General features: G+C 37.0%; 1 protein-coding gene across 3 annotated transcripts in view; it reads left to right on the plus strand.

Annotated features, from left to right (window-relative positions):
* The window catches only part of PARP8 (poly(ADP-ribose) polymerase family member 8), a 124,700-nt gene that overhangs the window by 61,475 nt on the left and 36,436 nt on the right, over window positions 1–26,789 (plus strand). For all 3 annotated transcript variants that reach the window (XM_027634887.1, XM_027634888.1, XM_027634886.1), the window contains 9 exons: window positions 3,615–3,652; window positions 8,679–8,768; window positions 10,088–10,161; window positions 12,529–12,606; window positions 16,890–16,984; window positions 20,457–20,517; window positions 21,580–21,670; window positions 24,456–24,522; window positions 25,838–25,963. In XM_027634887.1, coding sequence (XP_027490688.1) covers window positions 3,615–3,652; window positions 8,679–8,768; window positions 10,088–10,161; window positions 12,529–12,606; window positions 16,890–16,984; window positions 20,457–20,517; window positions 21,580–21,670; window positions 24,456–24,522; window positions 25,838–25,963 — 720 coding nt within the window. The remainder of the gene's footprint in view (window positions 1–3,614; window positions 3,653–8,678; window positions 8,769–10,087; window positions 10,162–12,528; window positions 12,607–16,889; window positions 16,985–20,456; window positions 20,518–21,579; window positions 21,671–24,455; window positions 24,523–25,837; window positions 25,964–26,789) is intronic.

Below are 26,789 nucleotides of genomic sequence, written 5' to 3' on the forward strand. Positions count from 1 at the left end.
GGAGGTGAAGCTGGTTCTTTTCCTTTTTATGAATGTGCTTTATCAAAGTATCTTTTGCTTTGCTGTCTTTTTCAGTCTCACCGATATTTTTCTTTGCCCTAGAGATGCAATTTGGGGGTAACATTTTGTCTGGTAGTATAATCACTTTGGACTCTCACTTCTTCTTAACTAGCTTTCATAAATTATAGTAATGTCAAATGCAGGCGAATCGACTTTTTTTATATTCATTTGGGACAGATTAACGTGAAAAATAGCAATTGCATGGTGTATCCTTGTCTAGCTGATGAATTATTTCTCCAGTGGAGATGAACCATTGCAGAATAATCTTTCTGAAGAAGGAACAGATATGGTTAAAACACATTGGAAAATGCTTACAGTGAGACCCCTGTGATTAAAAGTGTTACTAAGCCAAGGCTGTGGATGTTAATATTATTTCAAGCAATAAGAAATTTACATTAAAAACACATAAGCAGTGAAACTTGACAGTTTCCACTAATTTCTCACATGGTGCTTTACTGTTTGTTAAATAAGAAAAATTTTACTAGGCCATTTCTAGTATGAAACTTGTTCTGAGCTTACGGGTCGAGCAACATATGTACTGCAGGATGTCTTCTGCAGTGGGTCTAGGCTGATAAAACAGGAATAGCACCATCATCAAGGCTTTGTTTGCACTCAGAAGTTTAGCTGTGTTCGTTTAGCTAAAGCAATATAACTGAACGAGCAATGGTGATGGTTAGATTTATGGGAATAGAAATAAATTATAGTGCTATAAGCTGTATTTAATAACTGCAATAAGGTTGTACAGAGGAACTGCATTGCCAGAGGGGAAAAACCACATCTCTCACTGGAACAATCATGTTGTACTTCTATGTGAGGGCCAGGCCTAAATTAATTCCAGTTGCATTTCTGAGTACTTAAATGAGAAAACTGCTTCAGTAAAGGCTTCTCTGGATTTGAGAGGATTTAACACTGAGAGGTGTTGAACTTCTGCATCTTTACTGAAGTCTGTGCACATTAAGGTGCTGTAAGCCATCATAGTCCTGTGTTTCTGTCTGGACTCTAAATCTCATTGAAGTCAGTGAGAGAATGCCTGGGTGGCTACATGACAGGAGTCCCTTAAGAGACCTTTAATAGCCTTGTGATATCTTGTTCTCTGGCAAATCATGTGCACAGTCAGTAGGAAGCAGTTTATCCTGAATGCAGAAAAATGTGCCCAAATGTGATCATATGTGACAATCACAGAGGTGAGCTGAGACACAAATCCAAGTTTTGTTTTGTTCATTAGTTTTATTTCCGCTTTTTGCTTCCATAGTCCACACATAACTAACACAAGATGACAAGCCCAAGCAAAGCACCACCACCTCTCTTTGGTGCTCAAGCCATTTATTCTTCCTACTGCTGGATTTACTGGGTACTGGATCAGACCTTGGATTTGAACAGTCACCACAGGGTCTGGTTTGAGACTATTTCTGACTTGCATTTTCACAAACCTTTTTATTTATTCCATCTCACAAGATGAAATAAATAAAAAGGTATGTTTTTTGGTTACTAATTTCCATTTAGCATTACCACAGAAGTTGCTGCCTCGGATAACTACATGATGAAGAAAAACACACTTCCATAGAGTTTCTGCACATGTGCAGGTAGAGTAAGTCAAGTCCAGCTTCAAAATGAGGTTAAGTTGCTGCAGGCTTTAGCCAGTTGAGTTTTGAGTATCTGCACTGATGGAAGTTGTGTAACTCTTCAGCCCCTGTTCTTGTTCTCAGCATTAAAACAAACCCGTATATAGAAATTCTGGAGGCAGCAAAGAGGTGTGCAAGCAGCCAGTCTAAAAGAGTAAGATGGAAGTACCTCTTTTGGTAGTGGAAGGAAGAAGTCATGATAACAAAGGCAACATCTAGAACATGGGTTTTGATGAGAACAGGCCCTCAGTTGACAGCCTGGGTTGGTTTTTTTTTTGGTTGTTTTTCTATACCACAGAGCAAAATTCTCCTTATGTGACCACAGTAAGATCAAACATTTCCTTATTTTGGAATATTTCCCCATTTAAAATAGTGATATTTTACACCATGACAGATTAATTAGATTTAAATAATCCACTTCTTAGGGAAAATACTCCAAGATGAGGGGATACAGATGCTGCCTATTCCAAATGTCTAAAAAATAATTAAAAGAGAAAAAATAATAAAATGTTGAATGTGTGCAATGATGGGATTTTAGCTGGCTTGACAGAGACTGTCAAGAGTTGTGTGACGAAATCTGTGCTCAGCTGTAATAAACACTCCTTCTGCTTCAATTTTTGTGAACATTTGCAGGTGTTGAAGAAACAGGCATCTTTACCTCTTAATCAAACAATACATAAAATAATCTAGAATAGATGACATGCAAAAACAAGTGACAGAGCTGTGTGTTAATAGATTGACTTACGGAAGCAAGTGGGAGGGACCTACTTTTTCATATTGATTGCCTCTTACAGTCACTGGACTGTGAAAGTGGAGCTCGTTTAACACAAGCCCATGAGAGAGAAAAGTTAAAAATCATACCTGGCTTCAGTTTCTTGTCTACATGGAAACTGTACTCTTGTCCCTTAGAAAGATCCCCTGAACCAATTTTCAGCACTTTTTCATCAAGTACAAGAGACACCAAAATTTAGTAAGAAGACTGTGCCATCCTGCCTTTGTCTGCTTAACTCACTACAGACATGAACCTGTACTATGTATTATTTATATGAGTAAGTTGACACAATTTATAGGATTTAGAATTGGAAATAGCATGAATTATGCAACAGAAAGCTTTCAATGTGGTGCAGAGTCGAATGTGTTTAATGCAAAAATGAAGATGCACACTTAAAACCAGAAGGACTTGATGGGTAGTTAGATAACTGAGCAGCCTATTTGTCCTGCTCTCAGAAGCGAGTTTAGTGAAGGTCTCCCTGGGTGGCAGGGAAAACAGACGTGGACTGAGCTGGAGGATCAGGATGGTGTGTTTGAGTGACTCTTTTCTGATGAGGTTGATTCAGGTAATCCACTTAGCGAAGCTACCCTTTGGTGTGACTGTTGTTCTTTAAAATTTGATTTGAACGCAGCTTGACCCAAAGGTACAGATATGACATAAAATGTGGAACTTTGATAAGAGAACGGAGACCAAGCTATCCAGAGCCTTTGCTGAGACTCACAGGAATGTAAAAAAGTGCTTCAGACAATGAGAAAGGCCTCCTGCTGAGTCTTGAGTCAAACCCAAAAGCCAGATGCAGGGAAAACTGGGCTTTACTAGTTTTGGTGTTCAAAGAGTCAGTGACCTTTTTTTTTTAATCATACATACAGATATTGTGAAATGTTACCATAAAGGGAATTTAGCGCTGCTTTGATACTCCTTTTAAGAAGGTTGAAATCAGGGTGTGCCAATTTAGTGAAGTAAGCTTTCACAATGATGCTCTTTATTTTCAGCTGAGCACTTCAGAAGCCATGAAAATAGCTCTTACCTTCTGTTCTGGAAACTGTCAAGAACCTATAAATAGGCATAAAATAATACAGGTGCAGGAAAAAATGTTATGCCAGCAGTTAATGTTGTTGTTTCTAATTTTGTTGTCGTTTCTTTTTCTTTTCTTTTTACAGTGTATCCTATTCAGTGCATGTCTCTGAGGATTACCCAGGTACAGTGCAACATTCTTGTACATGAGACATGTATATATGTTACTACAATTTGCTATATTCAGATGGAAAGATCTGAAAGGGTGTTAATGTCTTCCAGGTGCATCTTATGCTAATAATTTTCCATTAGTTAGAATATTGTCATAGTCATTTCTCCTTTTCAGGCATCATTTATCAAATGGGTCAGGGTGAGAACACAGGTTCACAACTTTAGAGAGACTGAGGCTTGTAATGCTTTCCGTGTCTAGAGCCAGCAGTGACAGGAGTGAGAAAGTGCCCTGCCTCTCTTTGGCATGGTAGATAAAGCTTGATCTTCAAGAATCTGAGCAGCCTGGCACAGAGCCAGCAAAGAACTTCTGCATTAGACCTTGATGAGACTACTCATGTTCTCCAAGATAAGCCTGTGGACTGTGCATTGATGCCTCTCAGGGTTAGTTGGAGCCAAGAATCCATACAAGGACCTTCAGTAATGTTACTTTGCAAAGCTGGGTTGGCAAAAGCATTTGTGTAACCATGTGGCCAGTCTCAACAAGGGGAATTATTCTTAGGAAAGACAACCAGGTAGTAGCAAAAGCTAGTTTTCAGGAAGCCTATTTCCCCAATTTCCTTCACAAAGAGACTGCACAGGTACTTCAGGCAGCACAGGCTAGCAGGAACAGAAGAAGAAATCAGGGATGACAGGTGCTATGCAATTAATAGTACATGGCAGTACTGTCGGGTTGCACCACACTATGCACCTGTGATTGTTGAATAGTGTAAGTGCCATGAATGATATTAAACCCTCTGTACTTTCTTGATCTTTGTCCATAACATCTTTGTACTTTTTCGCAAAGAAACATTTCTTGTTTCTTTTAGAAGCTCTAAAGAAGTATGACTTTGATCTTCTTCACTGATGAGCAGCAGACTATGTCTGATCAAAACAGCAGTGTTTGAAGCATATGTACAAAAAAATCAACAGTGGTGCTAAAAACTGGATTATGTGAAAGAATGCTAACAACCTTTATTAGATATATTTTTTAACCAATAAAAACTAGAAAGAAAAATTATACTAATATTAGTCTATTCAGTATGTAGAAAGGGGAAAAAGTGAGATTCAAAAAATGCACAGTCATAAATTGATTTACTGATTACTCCATTGGGCTGACAATGAATGGAGAGAAAAATGGTTGGAAAAAATCTTCACCATGTCTTATTAACAGTTTCTTCTACTAAACATCACAAAATTTTACCTCTGGGAGCCCCTAACTAAATGGCAAGCTGGAGCACTGAACCAGCAGCAGTTACTCCCACAGCATATGAGATCTCATTTCCTGGCAAACACTTCTGTCTGACAGACCTCAAATTTCCCTTGTGAATGTTATTTGCAGCATGTCCCAATGGCCTACAAGCCTGAGTGACTTTGTTGGCCTTAAAACCTGATGAATATTCTCTACCATCACCCACTATATTTTAAAGGCAGATAGCATTTGAATGTTTCACACTATAGCTAGCTTGGAGCACAAAGTAAACCTGCACGTCTACTAGTTAAAATCCAACCCTTCAAAGCTTTGAAAGATCTGATTTCATTCGCATCTCAAGGTTTTGCAGGATGTATGTGTACTTCATGATGAAGAGGTTTGTTAGGAATGTTAATAACTTTTTACCATTTTACGGCTTTGATCATAAAATATTTATTTTGACTTGGTGAACCAGATTCTTTGTCTCCTGTCTCTGTCCTAAATTTCTAGCTTAACATTACTGCTGACCATGGCTCTCTTCTCTGGCATGTGTTTTAAGGGATGTTTCAGGGAGATGTCAGGGTGCGATGGTGTCAAGTCTGGGAAGCTCTGTCCTGTTGTCCTCCTCAACTGGAAGGTGTTCTTCAAGTGCTGTTGCTCGTTGATAGAGTTCAGAGCAGCACGTGCTCATCAATAAAACTTTATAGTCCAAGGTTTAAGTCCATTATCGCATAGCTATACCAGACTTGTATCCTGTGTAGTTTAAGAGTGTGTAATACAGAGTGGATTGAATTTGTAAATCCAGGACAAGGCTGTCATAGTTGATCATCAGATAAATTGCTAATGCATGCAATACATATATGAAAATAGAAGTCATGAAGTCACTATACAAATGATGTTGATTCAGCTAAAGTAATACCACCAGAAGTAAGAAGAGCTTTGAGTAATATGAGTAATATGCACACTCTCATTGTCTACACTGCTGTTGTGTATGCAGCATCACCACCTTGGTACTGATAACTGTGTGTAGCTGTTGCTGAATTGCTTCATAAAGCATCAAATACAAACAGCTGAGCATTAAATTGTACCTATGGAAACTGTAATGTGACATGACAACTTTCAATAGTGGAAAGTGTTTGAAAGTTTCATAATTGTGAATGAAAGCTAAAAATGTACTTACAAAGGCACACTGCAAACTTAGCAGGAATAGTGCTGAGACAGAAGTGTCTGAAAGTTACATATCCATTGCTGAAATTGTGAAAATAGAACTGAAAAGTTTAGTGGCAGGTAATAACAATTCCAACAAAATACCTCTGTAACAATTTTCTCATAACATTGACACAACTGTTGAAAATAATACTCCTAAGTAGCACTTACAGAATATTAACATCAATGAGTATGCTAAAGTCCTATTAATATGACAATATCATGACTCCTGTGAGAGCTTTTACAGCAGCAAGCATTTTGCTAATGAATATATGTTCAGAATTATTTGTGTTGGCTGACATAAACTTGTAGAACTGCTGTAGTCTTTTATCCCACTGATTTGTGTGTTACATACCTGTTAACAGAAACATTCTTTTTTTAGACATCATTAGACTGCAGCAGAGACGGAGAGAAACAGTTTGGCAGCAAGTAGTTTGCTGCATCCCTCCACTAGGTCCAGGTACTAGATCCTCCTCTTACGAGGAGAGGTGTTCCTGAGTGTAGTGAGTTAGAAACTAGATGTTGAAGAAAACAAACCAAAGCCAATATCTTAATTTTAAGTTTCATCAGATTGATGGAAGATAAAAAAAAACCCTAATAACTGCCAAATAGAAAAGGAAAAAAACGCCAACTTGGCAGTGAAAATCATTTTCCAGCTGCCGAGAAAGAATGACAATGGACATAAAAACATAATAAAAATCTATAAAACCTATTACTAAGCAGTCTTTTTTTCCATATATGTATGTGTATTCATTACAGAACATACTGCTTTTCCTAGGTTTTTTGTACAGCAATAAGCTGTAGCACAAGGATTTCCTTTCTCCCATCCTTATATATGGTGTTAGATATATTTAGAGCCAAATGGTGTCCTCACTTACCCCAACTCATTAGACTCTATAGCAGTAACTTGCACTCTCCAGCCTGGAAAGGGATGGGCCTGTGTTGTTTATGCCCCAAAACTATCCAGCATGGTGAGGCTGACACTGAAATGATGACAACAAGGTAGAATATGCAAATAAAGGCAAGACAGGTCCTTTTGGAGAGTGTAAGATGCAGCTGTCCTGGAGGCATAACTCAATGCCTCTCCTGCCAGCAGACAAAAGTGGGAGAAGGAGTGAATGCTGGCAGAAGGGACCCCACTTAATTTGCATGATGCCATGGCTCTAAAACATGTCCCTGTGCCCAGCGTGCAGCTGAGCAGACACCAGCTCAGCTGATGGAGCAGGTTGTTGTGCCCACTGGAGTGCCCAGGAATCTATGTTGGCCTCCTGCAGCACTACCTGCACACAGTCTGTGTGTGTTGAGCCAACCACAGATCACTCACAGTGCCTTTATGGGACAGCATAGGAGTGGAAGCAGGCAAAGGTGCAGGACAGTGTCAGACTCGGCAGATGCATGTGAACGTGGTAGAAAGGCTGTTTCCCAGGTGGCCAGGAAAACCCCAGGACCCATTTGTGTGTGGCATTGTGGCTGCTGTTCTGCCCAGGCAGTGTGGCACACCGTGCAAGGAATGGCTGGCAGCTCAGGCTCCCTTCTGATAAAGGTGGCTAAGAACTGCTGTGATACAAAGGATGATATTACTGAATTTTCCTCTCAATTAATTTTAATGTCTTTAACATTCTACTGGAAGCACCTGGGTCAAAGGCTTTGAGGTTGCAGGAGCATGTTTGAAATTACTTGTGAGTTCATGAACTTTGCTGATGTGGAACTGGGTTGTTCAGAATTGTAATAGATAAGTCCTTCTTTCAGTTCTTTTATTTGTCTCTTTATCTGTATTATCTTAATTGTCAGCCTTTCTGCTCTAGAGCACAAGTTTCAATTCAGCCCAGATCATTAGAAAACAAAATACCATTATTGTCATAGGCGGTTCAGCAATACATGCAAAATTAGCTTGTGCAGATAGTACACAAAATCTTGCTGCTTCTTGTTTGTTGTTGGTAAACGTTTGGTTGGAAAGCAAAAAAAGCAACCAAACAAAAAAACCCAAACAGAACACAACCCTCAGCCTAATCCCTATATTTTTAAAGAAAATTTGGAATAGACTTATCATATTCATATCCATACCTAATGTTTTTGTTAAGTGGGATGACTTTTTTTTCCTGAATCAGGCACAGGAAAGGTTATCCACTGATTAGAAGACACTTCAAACAACCTTTGTGTAACTAGACAAAATGAGGCATGGGTATTTTGCATAATTGGCTGTTAATGCCCATCTCTCAGTGCAGCCTTCACTCTGCACGGCAGATCTAGCTTGAGTTTTAGTATCAGGCATAGCAAAAAAACAGAGAACAGGTATTAATTTTGGAAAAGGTTGGCCACAGTAAGCCTTGTGGTTTGGTTCAGAGCACTGCTAGGTGTGAGTCATAAAAGCCGTGACATTGAACTCCAGGGGTTTGCTTTATAAAGGTTGGGTCTGAATCTTCCATTCTTTCTTTTTGTTAACAATCTTAAAAGGAAAAAGCCAAAAGCACCAGGAAGATAGTGCTTAGCTCCCCTAACCATCTTCAGAGTGGTTCCTTGTGGTACAAGGGTGGGACAAGAAACATGGGAAAGGGTTGGCAGAGCACAATGGGACTTCACCATGCAAAGTGTTTTTCTTTCGTAGATAACACTTATGTTTCCAGTTCTGATAACGATGAAGATGTGTTAGTCACAACAGAACCAATTCCAGTAATTTTCCATCAAATTGCTACAGGTAATCTTATGTCTGGATAGTTTTATCAAGTTCATACTTTGTGAGGAAAGACAAGTCCACACTTAAAGGGAGATGTGTTAATGTGTACAGCTGTACAGTTTACTATTTTCTCACAGTCTTGCCATAGTAAATTGTCCTACTTTCGGAACAGAAGAAATTAAAATACCTCCTTTAAGGATCACCACATTTGTGTAGGCAAATGTATTTTATTCTTTTAATGTCTTGCAGCCTGTGCTAGAGAAATTCCCCTTGAATAGTTGGAGGTCCTTAATACTTCTCAATTAAAAGGTTTTGTGTTCACATGCTTAAAACTTCACTAAATCTTCACCATTGTAGATGAAATAGTCCGTAACTACCATTGCCTCTGGTGAATTATTTCAGGAAATTTCAAACAAAATGGTTCAGCTGTTTCACTAAATTAGACTATAGCAAAATCATATATTTTTTCCAAATGATTTTGGAAACCTCTCATTTTAAATTATTTCCTTACTTTTAAAAACTATTTGATACACAGAAAGGTATGCTTGTCAGGCATACAGGCGTTTATACTGTATATAATAAAGGTTTGTGCATATTCCACAGAGATATTTTATATTTTAGCAGATAAATTCTCAGATTGTTTCAGGTTACTGAAGAAACTGCACAGACAGTCTTAATTCTGGCAGTTCTTCAGATAGGGACACTTGACTTTGTAATTTTTTTATTATTACTATTGTAAGTCTGTAGGGCTTTTTTTTACATAACACAGAATTACTTTGAATTTCACTGGGAGACCAGTATGATCTCTGATCACCTGTCTCTGATCTCATTTTTACAGATGTAAATCAAGAGTAATTTTATTGAAGTGGGTACAGTGGCACACAAACAAAATCTTGGTATTATAGTCAGAAGTTTGAAATTAATTTTACTTGCAAATACTTCTTTAATTTGAAAAGAAATTAAACCCATCATTTAAAATAGAGTGAAATCTCATGTTTTATATGGAAGATGATCTGATTTAAGTTTCATGAGGGGTTTTGATTTTTCATTCCTTTATAAATTATACAAAATTAATGAATGATGCTAAATTGTAAATCACAAATTGGCAAAAAGCAGATCTCCTGGGTGAATCAGCTGAGTTTCAATTCACATTTAAAAACATGGGAGGTAGGGGCTTCCTAATTTTAGACTGTTGCATTGTAAACTCTTTGATGCATTTCATATCTGTAACTTTTTGTTCCTTATTTGCTCTCCTACTGCAACTAAGAATTCCAAGTCTGCTTATGCAAAATTATTTCACATTTTTTCACATATATTCCCTATTTTCTTTTTTTTTAAAGAATTAATAAGAAAAAACAGTGATGTCAACTATTGCTTATCCATAAAATCAAAGTTACAGAGGGAGAATGGAGAGGTATGTATTTCTTGTATGCATATTTTTACAGAAATTTTTTTAAGAAACAGCAGTAAATAATAAAATATGAATGGTTACCACAGACTTCCTATCAAAGTGTGCTTATGCAATCTGTACATGTTTACACATGTGTGGATGTTTCATGTGTGGGTGAACCAGCGATTCACTTAATTGTGATAGAAATTCTCCTCCTGTCCTAGGAAATGTGGTTTTGATGTTTATCTCATTTTTTTGTTTGACAGTGGTGTAGACCCTATCTGACCTAAAAATACAGCTCTCCTGGAGAAGTAGATTGTGATCCCATTACCTTTTAGCCTGCTCTTGCACATAAGACCACATCCCAATTATTTAGCTCACTGCTTCTTCATGCAGCCTGCGGCAGTCCCACTGGAAGCTCTAGACCTCTGCTTGACTCTCCTCACCATAAGTAGGGTCTTGAGTATTAAGGTCTTCCAGTAATGGTTGTATTTATACTGTACCTGGTGCTAATCGATCCCTGACCAGTCTCACTGAGACATTAAGAAAGCAGTGGCACTAATGTGAAGTCTGCAAGGCTTGACAGTGTTATGGGCTCAAAGAAAGTACCACATAGGCTCCTACTTCAAGCATTGTCAGGAACTCAGGTGCTTGAGTTAAGATTTCCGTTGATAAGATGGATGCTGTTTCTTGATGACTGTGTTTAAGGCTTGATCTATATTTGACCTTGGAAGGGGAGGATAAGCATGTCTGGATGTTGTATGCATTGTTAGTTTTTTTTTAGTATATGAAAGCTGATTTGATGTAAAAAACTGCACTGAAAATACTTTGCTTCTACTGGCTCATCATTGTATTCAGTGCTCTGTGAACATGGGAAAAATTCGAGTATGGGAAGAATTCACCCATTTGATTAAAAGCCTGAGATATAGTTAGCTTCTGTGGGACAGGATTTGAGCTTTTATTTTGTTTTTAGTTGAACAAGGTATTTAAATGTGAAAGTACTGAAAATAAAAACCTTTTATAGAAAGTCTCTAATACTGACCATTTCTGTTGGCTACGCAGTTGAAGGTTTGGTTAGGATATGATTAGTTTTTCACTATTCTAATGTGACAGTTTGGAATTTTTGTTCAGTTGAGTCCTGTTCTAAAACAGATTTCCCTTTGAACTAAGGTTATTCTAAAACAAAGAAGAACAAAGCAATTTTATTTCTTTTCAGTGAAGTAGAAGCAGAAATTATTTTTATACCTTGTCGTACAAAATTGCGACGAGATTGGTCAAAATACAATTTTTACGCTGTAAAATTATACATGCAGTGAATAGAGCAGAATTTTAAAGGCAGAGATAGGGAAATGGGATTACGATGTGTGACCATAGAAATTGTTGATATAGGTATATTTTGACATTCATGACTATGGAATTTAGGGGTAATGTCTGTTATTTGATTCATACATCTGATTTCTGTTCCATTACAGCAGTTCTGTGCACGACATAAATAAAAAAGAAGCGGCTGGTACATCATGTTCAGATTAAAGTGAAGAATTGCAATTTTAACAGTTGGTCTTTAGGGGTTCCTAATCAGCATAGGTCATAGAAATAATGTATGCATTGTGGGAAACAAGAATTATTATCTCTAGCAATTGCATAATTATAAGAAAAGGTTCCATTCTTGGGAAACAGAATATAACATTTCATCTCATGCTGAGTTGCAGTCTGTACCATGATCAGTTCTATTTACTTGATGCAATTATTCACAGGGCAGCTTATTTAGAGCAGGTTTTACTTAAGTAAGCATATGACTTTCTAATCCTTAACTTTTCGCTGTCTCAGAGCACAGCTAGTCAGAAAATTAAGTTTGACCTTTTCTGGCATCAGCATGGACTTTCTGTTAAAAAGAGTAATTAACCAGTGGTATGTCAGTTTTTCACAGAAGGAAATGTTAGATATTCTGTGTTTGGAATCGAATTATTTCCTTAAAGTATTTGAGTTCATTTACAAGACTAAAGTAAAATAAGATTGCTAGTTCACTGAAACAGCAAAAGAACTAAATCCAGAACCAGTCTTGTTTAGCAAAAGCACAGAGTGAAGTATCCCTGCATAGTCTGCTGAATTATCCAGTTCTTTAAAATGCCACATTGTCTCTGTAGCCAGACAAAAATTATTGCTCCAACATATATTCAGGTATTTTCATATACCCTGTATTAGGTGCTTGTTTTCTCTGATATTTCACTATTCTTAAAACCAGCCCTCTGGAAAAATTATAATTAAAGATCTCTTAAGAAAGGATGCTATGAGCTTATTTGTAAAAAAGTAATTCTTGTAGTTATATTTAGAGCTATAAATGCAAGATCAGCATATTATTTTTATCATTGTTAACTTTCCTTTTTCATTAAGGAGTCACGGCACAACAGCACAGTTGAAGAAGACTCTGAAGGAGATAATGATTCTGAGGAATTTTATTATGGAGGGCAGGTAATGCAGAAAACTTTGCACGATTTTCAAAAAAAGTAGTATTTGAAAGTTCTTTTGGTTTTTCCATTATAAATTTATGATATTTCATTATGTTATGGATAGAGTGCCATGAGTATATGTACGTAGTATTTTGTAGCAAAAATATTGTGTTATACTTTATCTCAAATTCAAAATAAGATTACATTGTTTACATCTGCAAAACTGTTAGAATGGCAAAAGCAAATATTCTCCAAGAAGCTTGAAAATAGAAGCTAGTTCCTTACTTCCAGGAAATAGCTTATCCCATTATTGATACAAATCTGACTGGGAAGGCCAGCTGGATCCAAATCTGTTTCCTTCTGGAGAACTGCCATTTTTTAAAGTCAAGACCCCTGCATTTTAATGGTAAAAATGGTTATTATAAAACAGTTTTGGTCTAGGCAGTTCTTCTGAGCTCTACAGTAACATTCACCTTGAAAAATGCAGCATATTTTGGATGAAAGTACTGCCCTATGTCTTTCCTTCTTGTTCCCTCAGCAAAATTAATTATTACATTCTCTTATGTGTTGGGAAGTAAAATCTTTTCATACCTTTTCCTTTCACAATGTACTTCACACTGCTAGGCTCTTCATGCAGATTTCTTATTTTTTAGCCTAAATGTTTCCCCAAGGAATCATTCCTCACTTAATGTTATTAGAACTGTTTATTTCGATGAACATTTTAACAAATTACCGTTGCTGGTTATGAAAGTTGTCGCTGCCTCAGCCTTGAGTCTGAAGCCATCCGTGCCCTGGATGCAGAGCCAAGGCTGCAGGAGCATGCCAGCAGTGCCAGCAGGGTGGGTCGGTGCAGAGAGCGTGGGATGCTGATGAGCAGGACATCGCTGAGCCTCTTCTCTTGCAGAGCCAACAGTGCGGTGGGGTTTGAACACAAAATACGTGTCAAGGTTCTTTACAGTTAAAAAAAAAAAAAGGCATACCCCTGAAAAGCTATTAAAAGTTATATTGAAAGTGGAACTGAAAAAATGTATTTTCAGTGTCAGAAATAACATGGGGTATTGACTCATGTTCACTGTAGAAATGACTGCAGGAATTGCCTCCCTTCAGCTGCTGTCTCCTACAGCCCCATGCTGGTGAGTGGTGGGGAGGACCATACACATAATTCAGTGCAAAGAGCAATGTCTTATTTTAATCTGCCTGAGAGGAAAAAGCTTCTGATCTTGCCCTGTAGTGATGAGTTGTGTGTGCTGGCTTTATTTTTCAACTCTGAAGAAAGGGCAGTAACCTCAAGGTGAAGGAAAAGGCAGAAAACAGCTGGGAGTGCTTGTTTCTTGAACCACAGCTAATAGATTTGGTAAAGGATGCCTGCCAGTGCCCAAATGAATGAATAAATATTAGCACTGCCTATGAGACATGAACACAGAGCAGTACATCATTTTGCAAGGTGCGAAAGAGCTGTGCAATAGGCAAGACTAGTTAGAATTTAGTTGCTTTATATTAAAGTTGAAACTGCATTATATTGTGTTGTCTTCTTTTTAAGGTAATACATTTAACTAAAGGAATTGTAACTGGTAAAAAAAAAATTAGGTCTGCAATAAAAATAAAATATCAGATGATTGTTAATGTCTTGAGTATAGAATATCCAAAGCACAAAATATGGAGAACAAGGGGTGGGGGGAAGCATCACAGAAAGTGTATTTAACAAGAAAAAAAGAGGAAATTTTGAATTTAAAATTTCATGGTCAAAAAGACAAAATTCTAAAGAAGACCTGTAGAATTGAAGAAAATACTGAGGGCTCAGAAAATAAATAGCAAGTGAACAAAGTCCCTCAAAAGATAAAAGGAACAATCCTTTTTCAAACAGTATTTGTAAGATGTTAAGTGAGCACCAGGTGTATTGGAAAGACAAAAAAAAGAGTTGACTGTATGTGTGGGGAACAAGCAAGGCAAGCTCCTTCATTTGAGACAAGTGTGTGCTGTGTCCACAGAGAAAGGAGACAAAAATAGTGACTTTAGCAACTAGTGGGAAGAGATGCCAGTGTAATTGTGTGCAGTACAGTTGAGAAAGGGCTGGATAATTCTTAGCTTTTCTGAATGGTTCTGAATGGCTTGAAAGACTTGAGAGCTGCTGATGATTAAACAAGGACCATGGAAGATGGGAAATGGCATTTGATGGGCAGTGAAAAGAGCAACCTTTTCCTTGTAAATTAAATGTTTGTATTCACTTCCTAGGCACCTGCTTGTAATCCTCCCTAAGTATTTAATGGATAAATACTTTAAAGTAGCTAAGTGGTTCAATGGCCTAAGACCTATTGATTTTGAAAGGGATTTACATTTGTAAATCACTTAATCTCCTTTTAAAAAGAAACCTTTTGTCATTATGTGGGGCAAAATAATCTGAATAAGGTTTTATATTAAAAACTGAGACTTTCTAGACACAGATCTTTTAGTCAGAGCAAAGTTACCATATATTTTAGCCTTTATATTCACTTTCTCTGCAACTCTTTGTTAATTCTTGCTTTGAATCTCTATATTCTGCATTTGCAAATGAGAACCAGAGATGAAAACAGTAATACTACTGCCTTTGGCTCTCTCTCTGCCTCCCTATTGTTCTTCAGTTACAGGACATACTTGAAAATGCAGAAATACAAAACTCTGACAGTCTCCTCTGTGTACATCAGCATGTCTGTAGCACTGATTCAGGAGTGAAAAGTACCATACTGTGGTCTTAAAATATGCCAGAACACTGCTTTGTTTCCCTTTTGAGTTTATAGCCTCTTAGCATCAGAAAATAGATAACAAAAAGCATTATGTTGAGCGGTTCAGTGTTCTGCATAGTATTCCTTTTGGATTTTACTGTTATTGATGCATAAGACTGATTTAAAAATCTTGTTTAGGACCAACAAAGTTGGCAAGTGCACCCCAGCTGTGATTTGTGAAATGATTGCTGTGCTGTCTTTGGAAGCAGGACAGCAATTATTTATGCATCTTTAAAGAATTCTTCTTTGAGTAATGAGCATGTTAAAAGGATTGGTTTCCCCCTACTTAAAGTGAAAAAAAATTACAAGATTTTCTTCCCGTGCTCTTCTACTTGGAAAATTGTTCTAACATGCCTACCCAAACTAAGGAAGGATATTTTATAAACCTTCTGATATGAATATCATTGATACCTCTGATAAATACATGCCTATGGTGTGCTGATGAATTCTGTACCTTATATTTGAAGAAGTCTAATCAAATTATTCTTTACTGTTTTCACATATAAAAAAGTGATCATCTGATTATTATTTTAAAACTATTGAAATTTAATTAGATTGAAACGCACATCTCTAAATATCAGAGCTGAAAGTGTCACAGCACTGGTTTTCTACAGATTGAGATGTACAAATGGAAGAAGCAGTAGTGCAGTTGGATGCAGCAAGAATTGTCTGCAGGAATTCGTCTATAAGGATATAGATATGTGTACGTCTAAAGAGATAAATTAAACTCTAGTGGTTTGCTCTCTGAATTTGTCAAAGGTACAGAGCAAATCCTGCACTCATTTTTTGAATTTGTCCAAATCTAGGGAGTTCATTGACTTCTATGGAATTACTGTCATTCTAATAGTTATAAAGAAGTAGATTTAGGACCGCACAATCAAGATTATATTTCTTGAGAAGAAGGTAATAATGGACAGATTTTTAATAGATTGTTATGTACCTAATGAGGTATTTTTGATCTTGTAGAAGAGAGGAGGATATTAATTACTTTTAGTTCATATATTTCAACCAAGCTAGCTCACAAGTTTTGCTTTATATTGTAAGCACAAACATAACTTTTTCCATTTTTCATGTAGAGTTTGAAAAATAAAAAAGGGGTGGAGGTGTTGGTGTCTAAATAGGTGTTTCATTACACCTAGTGTATGTAAGAGTGAGACAACAAGAAAGAGTCAGCAAACCTTTGTCCTGTAGTGGTTGGACTGGGATGATAGGACTGGGGAGATTTGGTTCTTATCCTGCTTAACATTTTTGAAATACAGAAATGTCCCAGAACAAACTGTGGGACAGAATAGGACAGATAGATGAGACTCCACAAACAGCAGAACCCTCAAAACTTTTCGAGGCAGAGGTACCTGCTTCGAAAATCTCATTACTTAGCAGAACAGATGGCCTCAGTACTTCAGCTAATCAACACTGTGTCTTTTCTGAGCATGGCATTAAGGAATCTTAATGCAATATATTTTGCAGGGGGAACTTTCAAGAGCCTAGATACATGCCAGTAATGAAATAAATAAGAATTCCCAAGATATTTTTCTTTCCCCAATAGGTTAGCTATGATGGAGAACTTCACAAGCACCCACAGCTGGAGGCTGATTTGACAGCTGTGAGAGAGATCTATGGACCTAATGCAGTATCTCTCAGGTATGTCACTGACCTTACTGTATTGTGGAGCCTTTAATATTTCGGATATTGAGTTCCATGTGGACCTTCCCTGACTGCTGAAGCACTAGTCTCTTCTGGTGAAGAAATGTAGAAAGCACGTTGTGTCACAAAAGAAAGGAGCACTGCAAACAAGCAATAATGCTGGGTTTTCATTTTTTTGTTTAGGTTTGGTTTTTGTTGTTGTTGTTGTTCAGTGTGGGTACAAGTGACTGTGCTGAGAACAAGCCCTGGAAACCTGTTCTGAAACATCATTGTCTTTTGCAGTTCTGGTGGTATTTGATCAGGCTGTTGTATTTTGTTGAAAATTACTAATCAACATTTCTCTAAACCCTTGTTAAACTCCTTTTCTGTCATGCTCTGTATATTGCCCTGGAGGTGAACAAGAGGAATGATAAGCGATTTAATAAATATTTTCCTTAGGGAAGGACTGAAGGAATTGGATTTGTCTAGTCTAGAAAAAAGAGAAGGAAAAAACACAGTAACAGTTTTTCTTCTTTAAAAAAGCTGTTTGTAGGTAGAAGGAATGATCAAATATTCTGTACTGTCATCAGGAGAGACAATAAAAAACTAGGATTTCATTAGAGGTTAGGGAAGCTTTCTAACTGTGGGTATCTAAAGTATCCTACACAGGGAGGTGATGGAACCTCATTCAGATATGGATTGCTAAGAGTAATTACACAAAAATTCTGTTGGACATAGATAAGCATGCGTGATTCTGTCATAGGGCATATCTATATGATATTTCAAATATACTTTCTTTTCCATCTGTGCAATCTTAATAATTTCATAAAAATAACAGGTAGGCAAGATGCAACAGACCTGTCAGAAGTATTGCAAGGAAAATATTGAAGTTGTCATACAAACCAAGTAACAAAATGGAGATAAGATAATAATCTTAGGCATACATATACTACAAGTAATTATTTCCATTAATCTCTAAACAGTAAGCTATGTTATTTTGTCATAAGAAGAGAGAACATGCCTACAACTATGGTGTACTACACCTGTTCAAATTAAGTAGGAATTTACTACATTCGAGGACCTGGGGAGTTGTGTGTGGGTTTAGAAAGTGGATAAGTTATCAGTTGCCAAACTGATAACTATGGAATTGAGAATACTTTGATTATAAGTTTCCTCACACTCCTAAAATTGAAATATTGTATGTAACCTTTCAGAAACTTTAATGCATCTAATTTATTGAATCAACTGTTTCCCTGGAAGCATTGTGATCCCCTTGAGCTCAGTGTAGTAGAAATTGGCTTCTGTGACTGCTTTTGGCATGTGTAAAACTTGAATGCTTCATCCACTCTATTGAGGTTGAAAATAAATTCTTGGAAATAAAAACCACAACATTAGGCATTCAGTTTCATCACTTTGCTGCAGCTCTACTTCTCTGAGGAGAGAGAAGTTTGCATGACAGGGAGGTCTACTAAGATGCATATTTCCCAGAAAGTTGACCCTCTTTTGCATAGTCTCTTGCTGTCACAGAGTCAGCTGTACATATAAAAGTTAGGTTCTTATACCAGCTTGCTTTTCACCACTGCTCTTAGAAATCTGACCACAAAAGTCATGAGAAGGTGATCCATCCATCTGATCCAAACTCTTCTGTATCTCTTTACATTGGTTATGCATTGATGGACAGAGGACCTCAGGGAACTTCAAAAGCAAGTTGCGTTCATTAAGCCATTTTAGGCAGCAGATCATAAGCTACAGGTGTTGGAATAAAACATAATTTCTTCATCAGTTTCAGTTTGGGAAATTTAAACTAGAGTCAGCATCATGTGTCTAAAATCCATCTTCTAAGATGGTGGTGTACTGGGGGCAAAGGGATTTCAGTGAATATGAAAGTTTCACAATTAGAAGTAATTTTTATCTTACTCTTTCTTCCACTAATACTTCTGTTACATTAGTTCAACTGTGCTTCTGTTTAATTTACAAAACTATCCTTGTTTACAGCCTTTTGAATCTTAGTCATGTAGGTAGCACCAGCCCACATTCATAAATATTACTTAAGAGTGCGTGACAATCTTTGGATCTTCTGGAAGATGAACAAAAAAACCTCATGGCACTGTTGTGTAGGGTAGTGGCTAAGCCATTCAGTAAGTGGAGAGCTCACTCACTGTTTCAAAGACAGGTTTTCAGTGAATTGTAGGAGCACAGCGAGTGCCTGTACTGTTCTGGGTGAGGTGACACTGGAGGAGCTGTAAGCGTGGCTGGGAAGCCTCCTGTAATACAGCCCTGTCCAGCCATTCGCCTACCCTGTGTGTGCCATGTGTGGACACATCAGATCTAGCAATCCAATGGCTCTCTCTGGTCAGGGCAATCCTGAGTTTTTGCCCTGACCAGAGAAAGCCAATGGATTACCGGTGTTTGGTGGATGGGGCTGTCTTGGCCAAACTTAACAAGACACCAAGCAACTTCCAGTGTAAACTCAGTCCTACCATGGCTGAGAGGCCACTTAGGTAGGAGACTGTTATATTCAGAAAAAAATTTAGTATTTCGAGATTGTCTTATGGGCTTACTTATGCTTAACTAGTGCTATGTACTTCAGTCTAGTTTAATAGAAAAGCATGGAAGTCACCATGAGAACAAGCATATGAATGCAGTGTAAAGAAAAAAAATTAGTGACTAGAAGCTAATCTGTAAAAAATTAAGAGTGATTGCATTTTTACCGTATTGACCACTTAAGCAATTTAAATGAAAAGGAAAGCGTTTTTTTATTCAGGTGCATGAATGAGTATTTTCTAGGCCTGTTTTTCAGAAGTCTTTAAGTATGTAGGGGAGGGCAATCCAAGTGAGTCAGAAAATAAGAGGCAGAAAAGTCACAGTTTAAATGTAGGATTTCAGATGGCAATGAAATACCTGTTAAGTATTTCATTATGTATAAGTTATGTATAAGTTAAATCTGAACCTTGGGAATTCCAGCAATACTACACATAAGAAAGAAAAAAGGCAACTATTGCCTTGAGCACATTACAGGGCAGTCTTTAATTTTGACAAATACTTGAATGTATGAAGCAATCCCCTCCAGTATAATATGTTCTCTAGGCTATGTTTTATTTGTCTACAGTGATTTATCTCTAGCCTCTTCTCAGGTTACTGGCTGTTAATACTAGCTGAAATACTTTTGAAAATTACAGGCGCAGCATGTTTATTTCTTTGTTTATTTGTGGAATACATGAGACAAAAATACATAGCAGCAATAGAGAGATTTTGGGGGAAGTAGAAGAAAAGATTTATCCTGTTTAAGGAAGATTCTCTGAAAAAAACTTACAGTGCAGCAGACAGTCACTCACTGGGAATATTAATCCAATCTATGTAAATGTGTATTTGATAACCATTCTGATTTTACAGACAAGATTATCCTTTATACAATCTTCCCTGTTGTAAGTATTCCTGGGTTGAGGAGTATCTTAAAAAGCGCTAATGTAATGTAATTCTTTCTTTTCAGGGAATATGGAGCCATTGATGATGTAGATATTGATCTACATATTGATGTTAGCTTTCTTGATGTAAGTGATCTAATCACAGAATTACATAATGAACATTAATACCCGTTTAATTTTGGGGTAATACACATCAGTCTCTCTAGACAACCACTGAGACTTTCCTTTTGTGGAGACTTGCTCTTCACAAGTGGCTGTCACATGACTGATTGATACTCAGCGGAAAGATTTTGTTTTCCTTTTGTGATCACATTGTTAAAATGCTTTGTAGGTTTTTATTTGCTGCATGTGTATTTCCTTTCAAACATGCTTAGTGAATGGTAAATGTTTTAACAAATATAAATTAAATACTTTTTTTTTTTTAATGTTATCCTAGATTTTAGTCAGGTAAAAGCATTTAAGCATTTCTTACCACCCTGAAGGGAAGAGGGCCTTGGCTGGAGTGCTTCTTTACAATGATTAGGGAGAGGCAGTGGTGCTGTCGACGGGCAGCATGGCTTCTGTAACAGTTTGCTGTCATTAACTTCACACTTCCTCACTGCATCTGTGCGGTAGCTTCCTGGACTCTAGATAAAGAATAAAAATTAGAACTTTTAAGGGCATCATTAGCTTCTGCACAGATATGCCATATTTTTAGGTTAGCACAGCATATAAGACAGTTACTCTTGGGCTTTACTTATTTAAGAAATTTTTTTCTTAAAAATTAAGAATATAAGAAAATTGTTGAATTATTTAGATCAGTCTTAAAGAACAAAAGTTTCATTTGCGCTCTGTTATGGTGTTAGTTTCTATTCTGTGTTTGTTTGCTCCTTTACCTCTCAGCTTTGGAGCAGTATCTGTTGATAGATGGGAATGTATCTGCCTGCTCTGTACATGCAGTGTTGTGTATAAACCTGTGCTTGGTTTAAATGAGTTCACTCAAGAACTGAAATTAGACTGACACCGCTCTTGGGGGCGTTAACAGGCAATAATTTGTCCTAAGTCTCAAGTGTAATGTTGGTGTAGATATTACACAACTGGGAAGATGTATGGATGGTGTTTATAGCTACCCTGAGGTAGACTGACAAAGTGCAGCAGTTCCTCAAGATGGCTAATTGTGTCTGTTGTTTTCTTTTTATCTTAAACTAGGAAGAGATTGCTGTGGCTTGGGATGTGATTCGCACAGAGCCTATAATAGTGCGGTTGCACTGTTCACTTACACAGTACTTAAATGGTCCAGGTTGGTCAATTGTGTTTTCTTCTTGTGCCTTGTATGGTGTCCTTGTCTGACCAAATCTTTGACCCTGCACGTGCCTACTTCTACTGCTGGTAGGACTCCGATTCATTTGAAATTAAGCTGGCTCATGTTTGCATGGCTATGCATTCTATAATGACACGTGCATCTAATTTAAACTTGCATAGGTGGAGTTTTAGAACTTGTTTTCCTGATGTCCTTTGAGATGCAACTGCTTCACCTAGGGTTAAGGAATAAAGATCTGCAGTTTCTAATAGATGATTTCCTGATTTTGGAAATCAAGCATGATCTGCACAGATGAGATAAGATTGATAACGAAGATGTACACAGACCTTTGCAGCACATTAACATGCCGTTTTTCACGCACCATTGAAGAATCAACCACAATAATCATCCTTGCAGCTTCTGATTTCTGTATGAGCATGTGAACTCTGGAAATCTTTGTATTTCCTCATGAGAGGAAAATGGTCACGCTCATGAAGAATCAACTGATTTTGAAGATTTGGAAACATTCATATGCAAGAGTCAACTTCAGATATATTTTTACAGTGAGAAGTCAGACTAAGTTTGGATGATAACTTGCCCAGCTTTAGAAACTTGCAGTACAATCTGTCAGTGCAGGCTTTATCTGTGGGAGAATTCTGCCTCTGGAAAATTAATAGATATTTCCAGTTATGTTTAGCAAAATCTGTCCCAATGAGCTATTTTTACAGGATATGTTGCCTGATGATTCTAACTATAAGCTATATTCTGTTCATTCAAATAAGCATTTACTTATATCTATCTTTTTTTTTTCCCTTGACTTTGGTATTTTTGTCTGTAGTTTATTACTTCAATGATTTTTGTAAGTATTGAGATCTTAAAATATGTATTTGCCATGGCAGGAAACAGTGTTAGTATTCAGAACATTTCTATCAAAATGTAATTTAAAAAAATAAAAATGTGCAGCAAATGAGAGAAGGTGAAGCGTGAAGAGCAGTGTGCAGTAAGAAATGATCTAGTGAAATGAGAAGTAGCAACAAAATATCTTTGGCACTGTTGACAAGGTTAAGATGGAGAGCTTAGTTCTCAGTGCTGCAGCTGAGTGATTGTGGAAGTGCCTGAGTACTGAGAAAGGTAAGGTCAAGGCCAGAGGCAAGTGCTTTGCTGACACTGGTTTTATAAACTCAGCTGCTGTTGCAGCCGTGTCTCTTTACTAGCAGAGCACAGTGAGATCCACCATCTTTTGTGTTAATTCTGTGAATTCCTCTTCTGCCTTAAACATGGGTGTTTTTGAGACTACTGAGCCAGAATGTTATGCTATGTCTTTTTCTCCTATAGTACATTCTGTTGACTGATAAACAGAAATACAGCACACTCCAAAGCACAGCAGGAGATATTAGTACCACCTTGATGCTGAGCAATATCCTGATTTTAGATAGTCATTCGTCTAGTTAATAGCTTGTCTCAGTAGTGTCCATGTGGGCATTTTTTCCCTTGTACCTTAGAAACCTTTTTTAGACAGGATGAATCATCCATTGAAGCTATCGGGATCCCTCCTCTGACTCTAGAGCCTAGACAAAAATTTTGCTCTGGATGTCAGATTTTAAGATTGCTGGTGTAGGTATGATGATTGTTACTGAAAGTATTCCCCATCCCAGCACAGTGTGTCTGAAATTTGACAATCCAGATATATTGCTACTGCTAATGAGATCATCTATCCCTTTTGAAAAACTCATTTTGTATTTAAAAGATGAGTTTATGTTTTATGTTATTTGAATAATAATACTAGAGAAGGGGTATATACAGTGCTTTGAACTAAGTGAAATTGCATGGCCAGTTTAGATATATTGTATTTTATTTTAAAATTCAATTTATTAAAGCAAAATTAAAGGATAAACTTTGACATTCTGAACAAAATCTGGCATTGTGAGTGGTCAGAATAACATCAAAATACTGATTTACTGTTTCTAATAAAATTCTAATAAAATTTCATTCCTTTTTTATTCTACTGTAGTCATTAACACCTTACACAAATTATAAAGTCTATTCGTGCTTGTAATATGCATTGACTGTTGTTCTGCCTTGAGGACCTGAGGCTCTCAACAAATACTGGATTACATCTACCACTTCTTTCTAGCAAATGTTATTAAAGGATTTTAGTAATGCCACTAGCTAATTTTTGTCCTTTGCCCTGTACATTTTCAATTTCAGACAGATGAATGTGGATACACCAATGCCTTGAGGAAATGTCAGGGTATTCTGTGGCCACTGGAATTCACATACTAAGCACTTAGATTATGTTTTTGGATCTTGAATACCCTCTGAAAGAAAACCCAGATACTAAATAATTCAGTTTCAGTCTGGGCTTTCTTTGTAGCCATAGAAACTCTACTGTGTTTAGATAATTTACTTTCAAAAATGTTTCAGAATTTAGGCAAGATGAATTGCTCGTCCAGATGTATTTAGTCTGATGCTGCTTGCTGTTTGCATTATATATATATATATATATATATAAAAGATACATTTTTGTAAATAAAGTTAGTGGGAAGAGATACATTTTGGAGAATTCCATTTGTAGAACTGTAAATTGTATAGGCTGATATTCCAGAAAGTACCATTCATTTCTTTATATGTTTAGATGACGTCCACTTTTGCTATTGCTTCAATTTCATTGTCTATAGTCAAGGTCCAGGTAGAACAGAGTCCCTAAATGCCACTTACATGGTCATCATGAGTTCTTCATTGCTGTTGTGAGTTTCTATAACAGCAATATTTTCTTATTCCCTAGTGCCAACTGTGGATGTATTTCAGATCTCTACTAAGGAAAGATTTGGGCTGGGACATCAGCTGAAAAAGTAAGTCTTTAAGAGTGTAAACCCCTGTTTTTAGGCAAATACTACATTCTTTTTAGTTCTTGGACCATGTCAAATAGCATAAAATTCATCTGCTCTCAGGTTGGTTGCTGGATCAAGGTGTTTTGACGGTTGTTGAGGAGAACATGATCTGTGCTATTTGCCAGGGTTTTCTGGCCCTTTGCTGACTTTTAGGGAGTAAGCTACAAAAGTTCTAAAGAGTACAGCTAGGAGTCAATTTCATGTTTCTGCTTAGATGGTGAAGCCTCTGAAGTAGGCATCTTTTTGAGCTTCATGCATCCCTAAGGGGGCTCTGCTTTCATAGTGGCCTCTAGGATATATTGCAGTAATTAAGCCATCCATGTTTTGAGTACAAGATGGAAGAATAGTAAAAAAAATAGCACTTATATGGTCATGGTACAATTAATTTTAATACAGTTTTGCTGAGTCATCTTTTCACATGTGCATGTGTACTTGTAATAAAATTATAAGTATATAGGCTTAATATCTGACCATTACAACGTTAAGAAACCCTTAAGGCAAAAAAATTGCTGTTGGTATTAAAATGTCACTGCAACATTTTTATAATCTTACAAATGAAGCAAGTTATTAAAATCTCTGTGATACATGACTTTGAAGGAAAAAAAAAAGAAACACTCCTCTGACATGAACAATCTCTTAGAACGTTTCAGTATTTACACTGTCTCTGATTTGTGCACCAGGTAATGACTAAAGGTTCATGTCAGGCATTTTTAAGAACATAGCTGCCTACTGCACAACTGAGCAGGAGTCAGAATACCCATGAACCCGGTGGTCCCTCTTAGCTGTGGCAATGGAATAGTCATCTCTTTTGGTAAAGTCTATACCAAATTCAGCTTCGACTTTTCACTCAAAGACCCCCCCACTGCTAGATTAGATTCAGAGAATAAGCTCCTACTTAGCTGTGCAGATGCAATAGCCTATCCCTGTAGTCACATGGGAGACAGATCCCTGTAGTTGGATGTGATGCCCTTGAATCAGTTAGTCTCTGGATCTCCATGAGAAGTATAGTCTGCATAAGTCTCACAGTTGCAGTGGTTGTACTCGCACTGTATTTTCATTAAGACTTCCGTGTTAAATTAGTTCTATGTGGAAAAAAGGCGTTTTTTAGGAGCTGAGGCACCCAGTCATCAGTCCACATACATGACAGAAAACTTTGCTTGTAGCTTGAGAACACTGCATTATGTCACCTACTTGGTGAGCACTGAGAGCCTAGTATTAAAATGATTATGTCTTGGCTAGGATAAGAAAATATTTTTTTTTCTTTCTTAATTTCCAGGATCATGCAGACATTTGTTACACAACAGTGGAAGAACAGTAAAGAGAAATCTAATTGTACGCACAATAAGAAGGTGTCTGACAAAAAGGTGAAATCCCCTCTGCACATCTTTTCTACATTGCGCAGGTAATAGCAAGAAAAATGAGCTATTACCACCATAAGCTGTTCAAAATCTACAGCAGACTTCACAAGGTGAAATCTTGACTTTTCTCCACAGAGAAGTGCTCTATTTATATCTTACCTCATGGGTTTCCTGTCCTTGTGTTGCATGACATCAAAAGTGAACTGGGTACTGCTGCAGCTTCTAAGAATATTTGAAGGCAGAGCATTTCAGTGCCCTGCTATCTGAAGCAACCAGGTTTCATCTAGAACTGGAAATTTTAACTTGTGTTTATATCTTTATTAGCTTGGTAGCATTTGACTGTTACTTGAATAGCAAGAATAAAAATATAAGTTATATATATACAAGTAATATATATGTATAGCATATATTATGTGTATTTAAAAAACCTGTGGTTTTCTAGCTCTTATTTCTACAGGAGTGTATATTTTTAATTTTTTAAAACTAGAATGGTCCTTAATGTAAGACTGATTTTTAAAGATACTGAGCAGTCTTCCCTCTCCATTATTGGATTACATTAATGTTTACCACTTGTGAAAGGGAGGCAAATTCAAAGAACAAAGGCATTAAAAGCACAAGAAGTAGTTTGTGAATAGTTAATTTCAATTAACTATTATTATTATTAACTATAATTAACTAATATATTAACTATTTCTGCCAGTTACTCATACTCTTAAGTGTATATAAAATCAGGCTCTAATTTTACCTCTTTCAGGATTGTGACTCTTTACTCTAGTGTGTTTTCCTGCTCATGGAAGGTTGACAGATCACCCCTTTGATTCAATTAATGAACTTGAATTGAATGCTTCTTTGAATATTCCTTCTTTTCGA

The sequence above is a fragment of the Corapipo altera genome, unplaced genomic scaffold (assembly GCF_003945725.1).
Source record: "Corapipo altera isolate COAL_440 unplaced genomic scaffold, ASM394572v1 61411, whole genome shotgun sequence".
NCBI classification, from domain to species: domain Eukaryota; kingdom Metazoa; phylum Chordata; class Aves; order Passeriformes; family Pipridae; genus Corapipo; species Corapipo altera.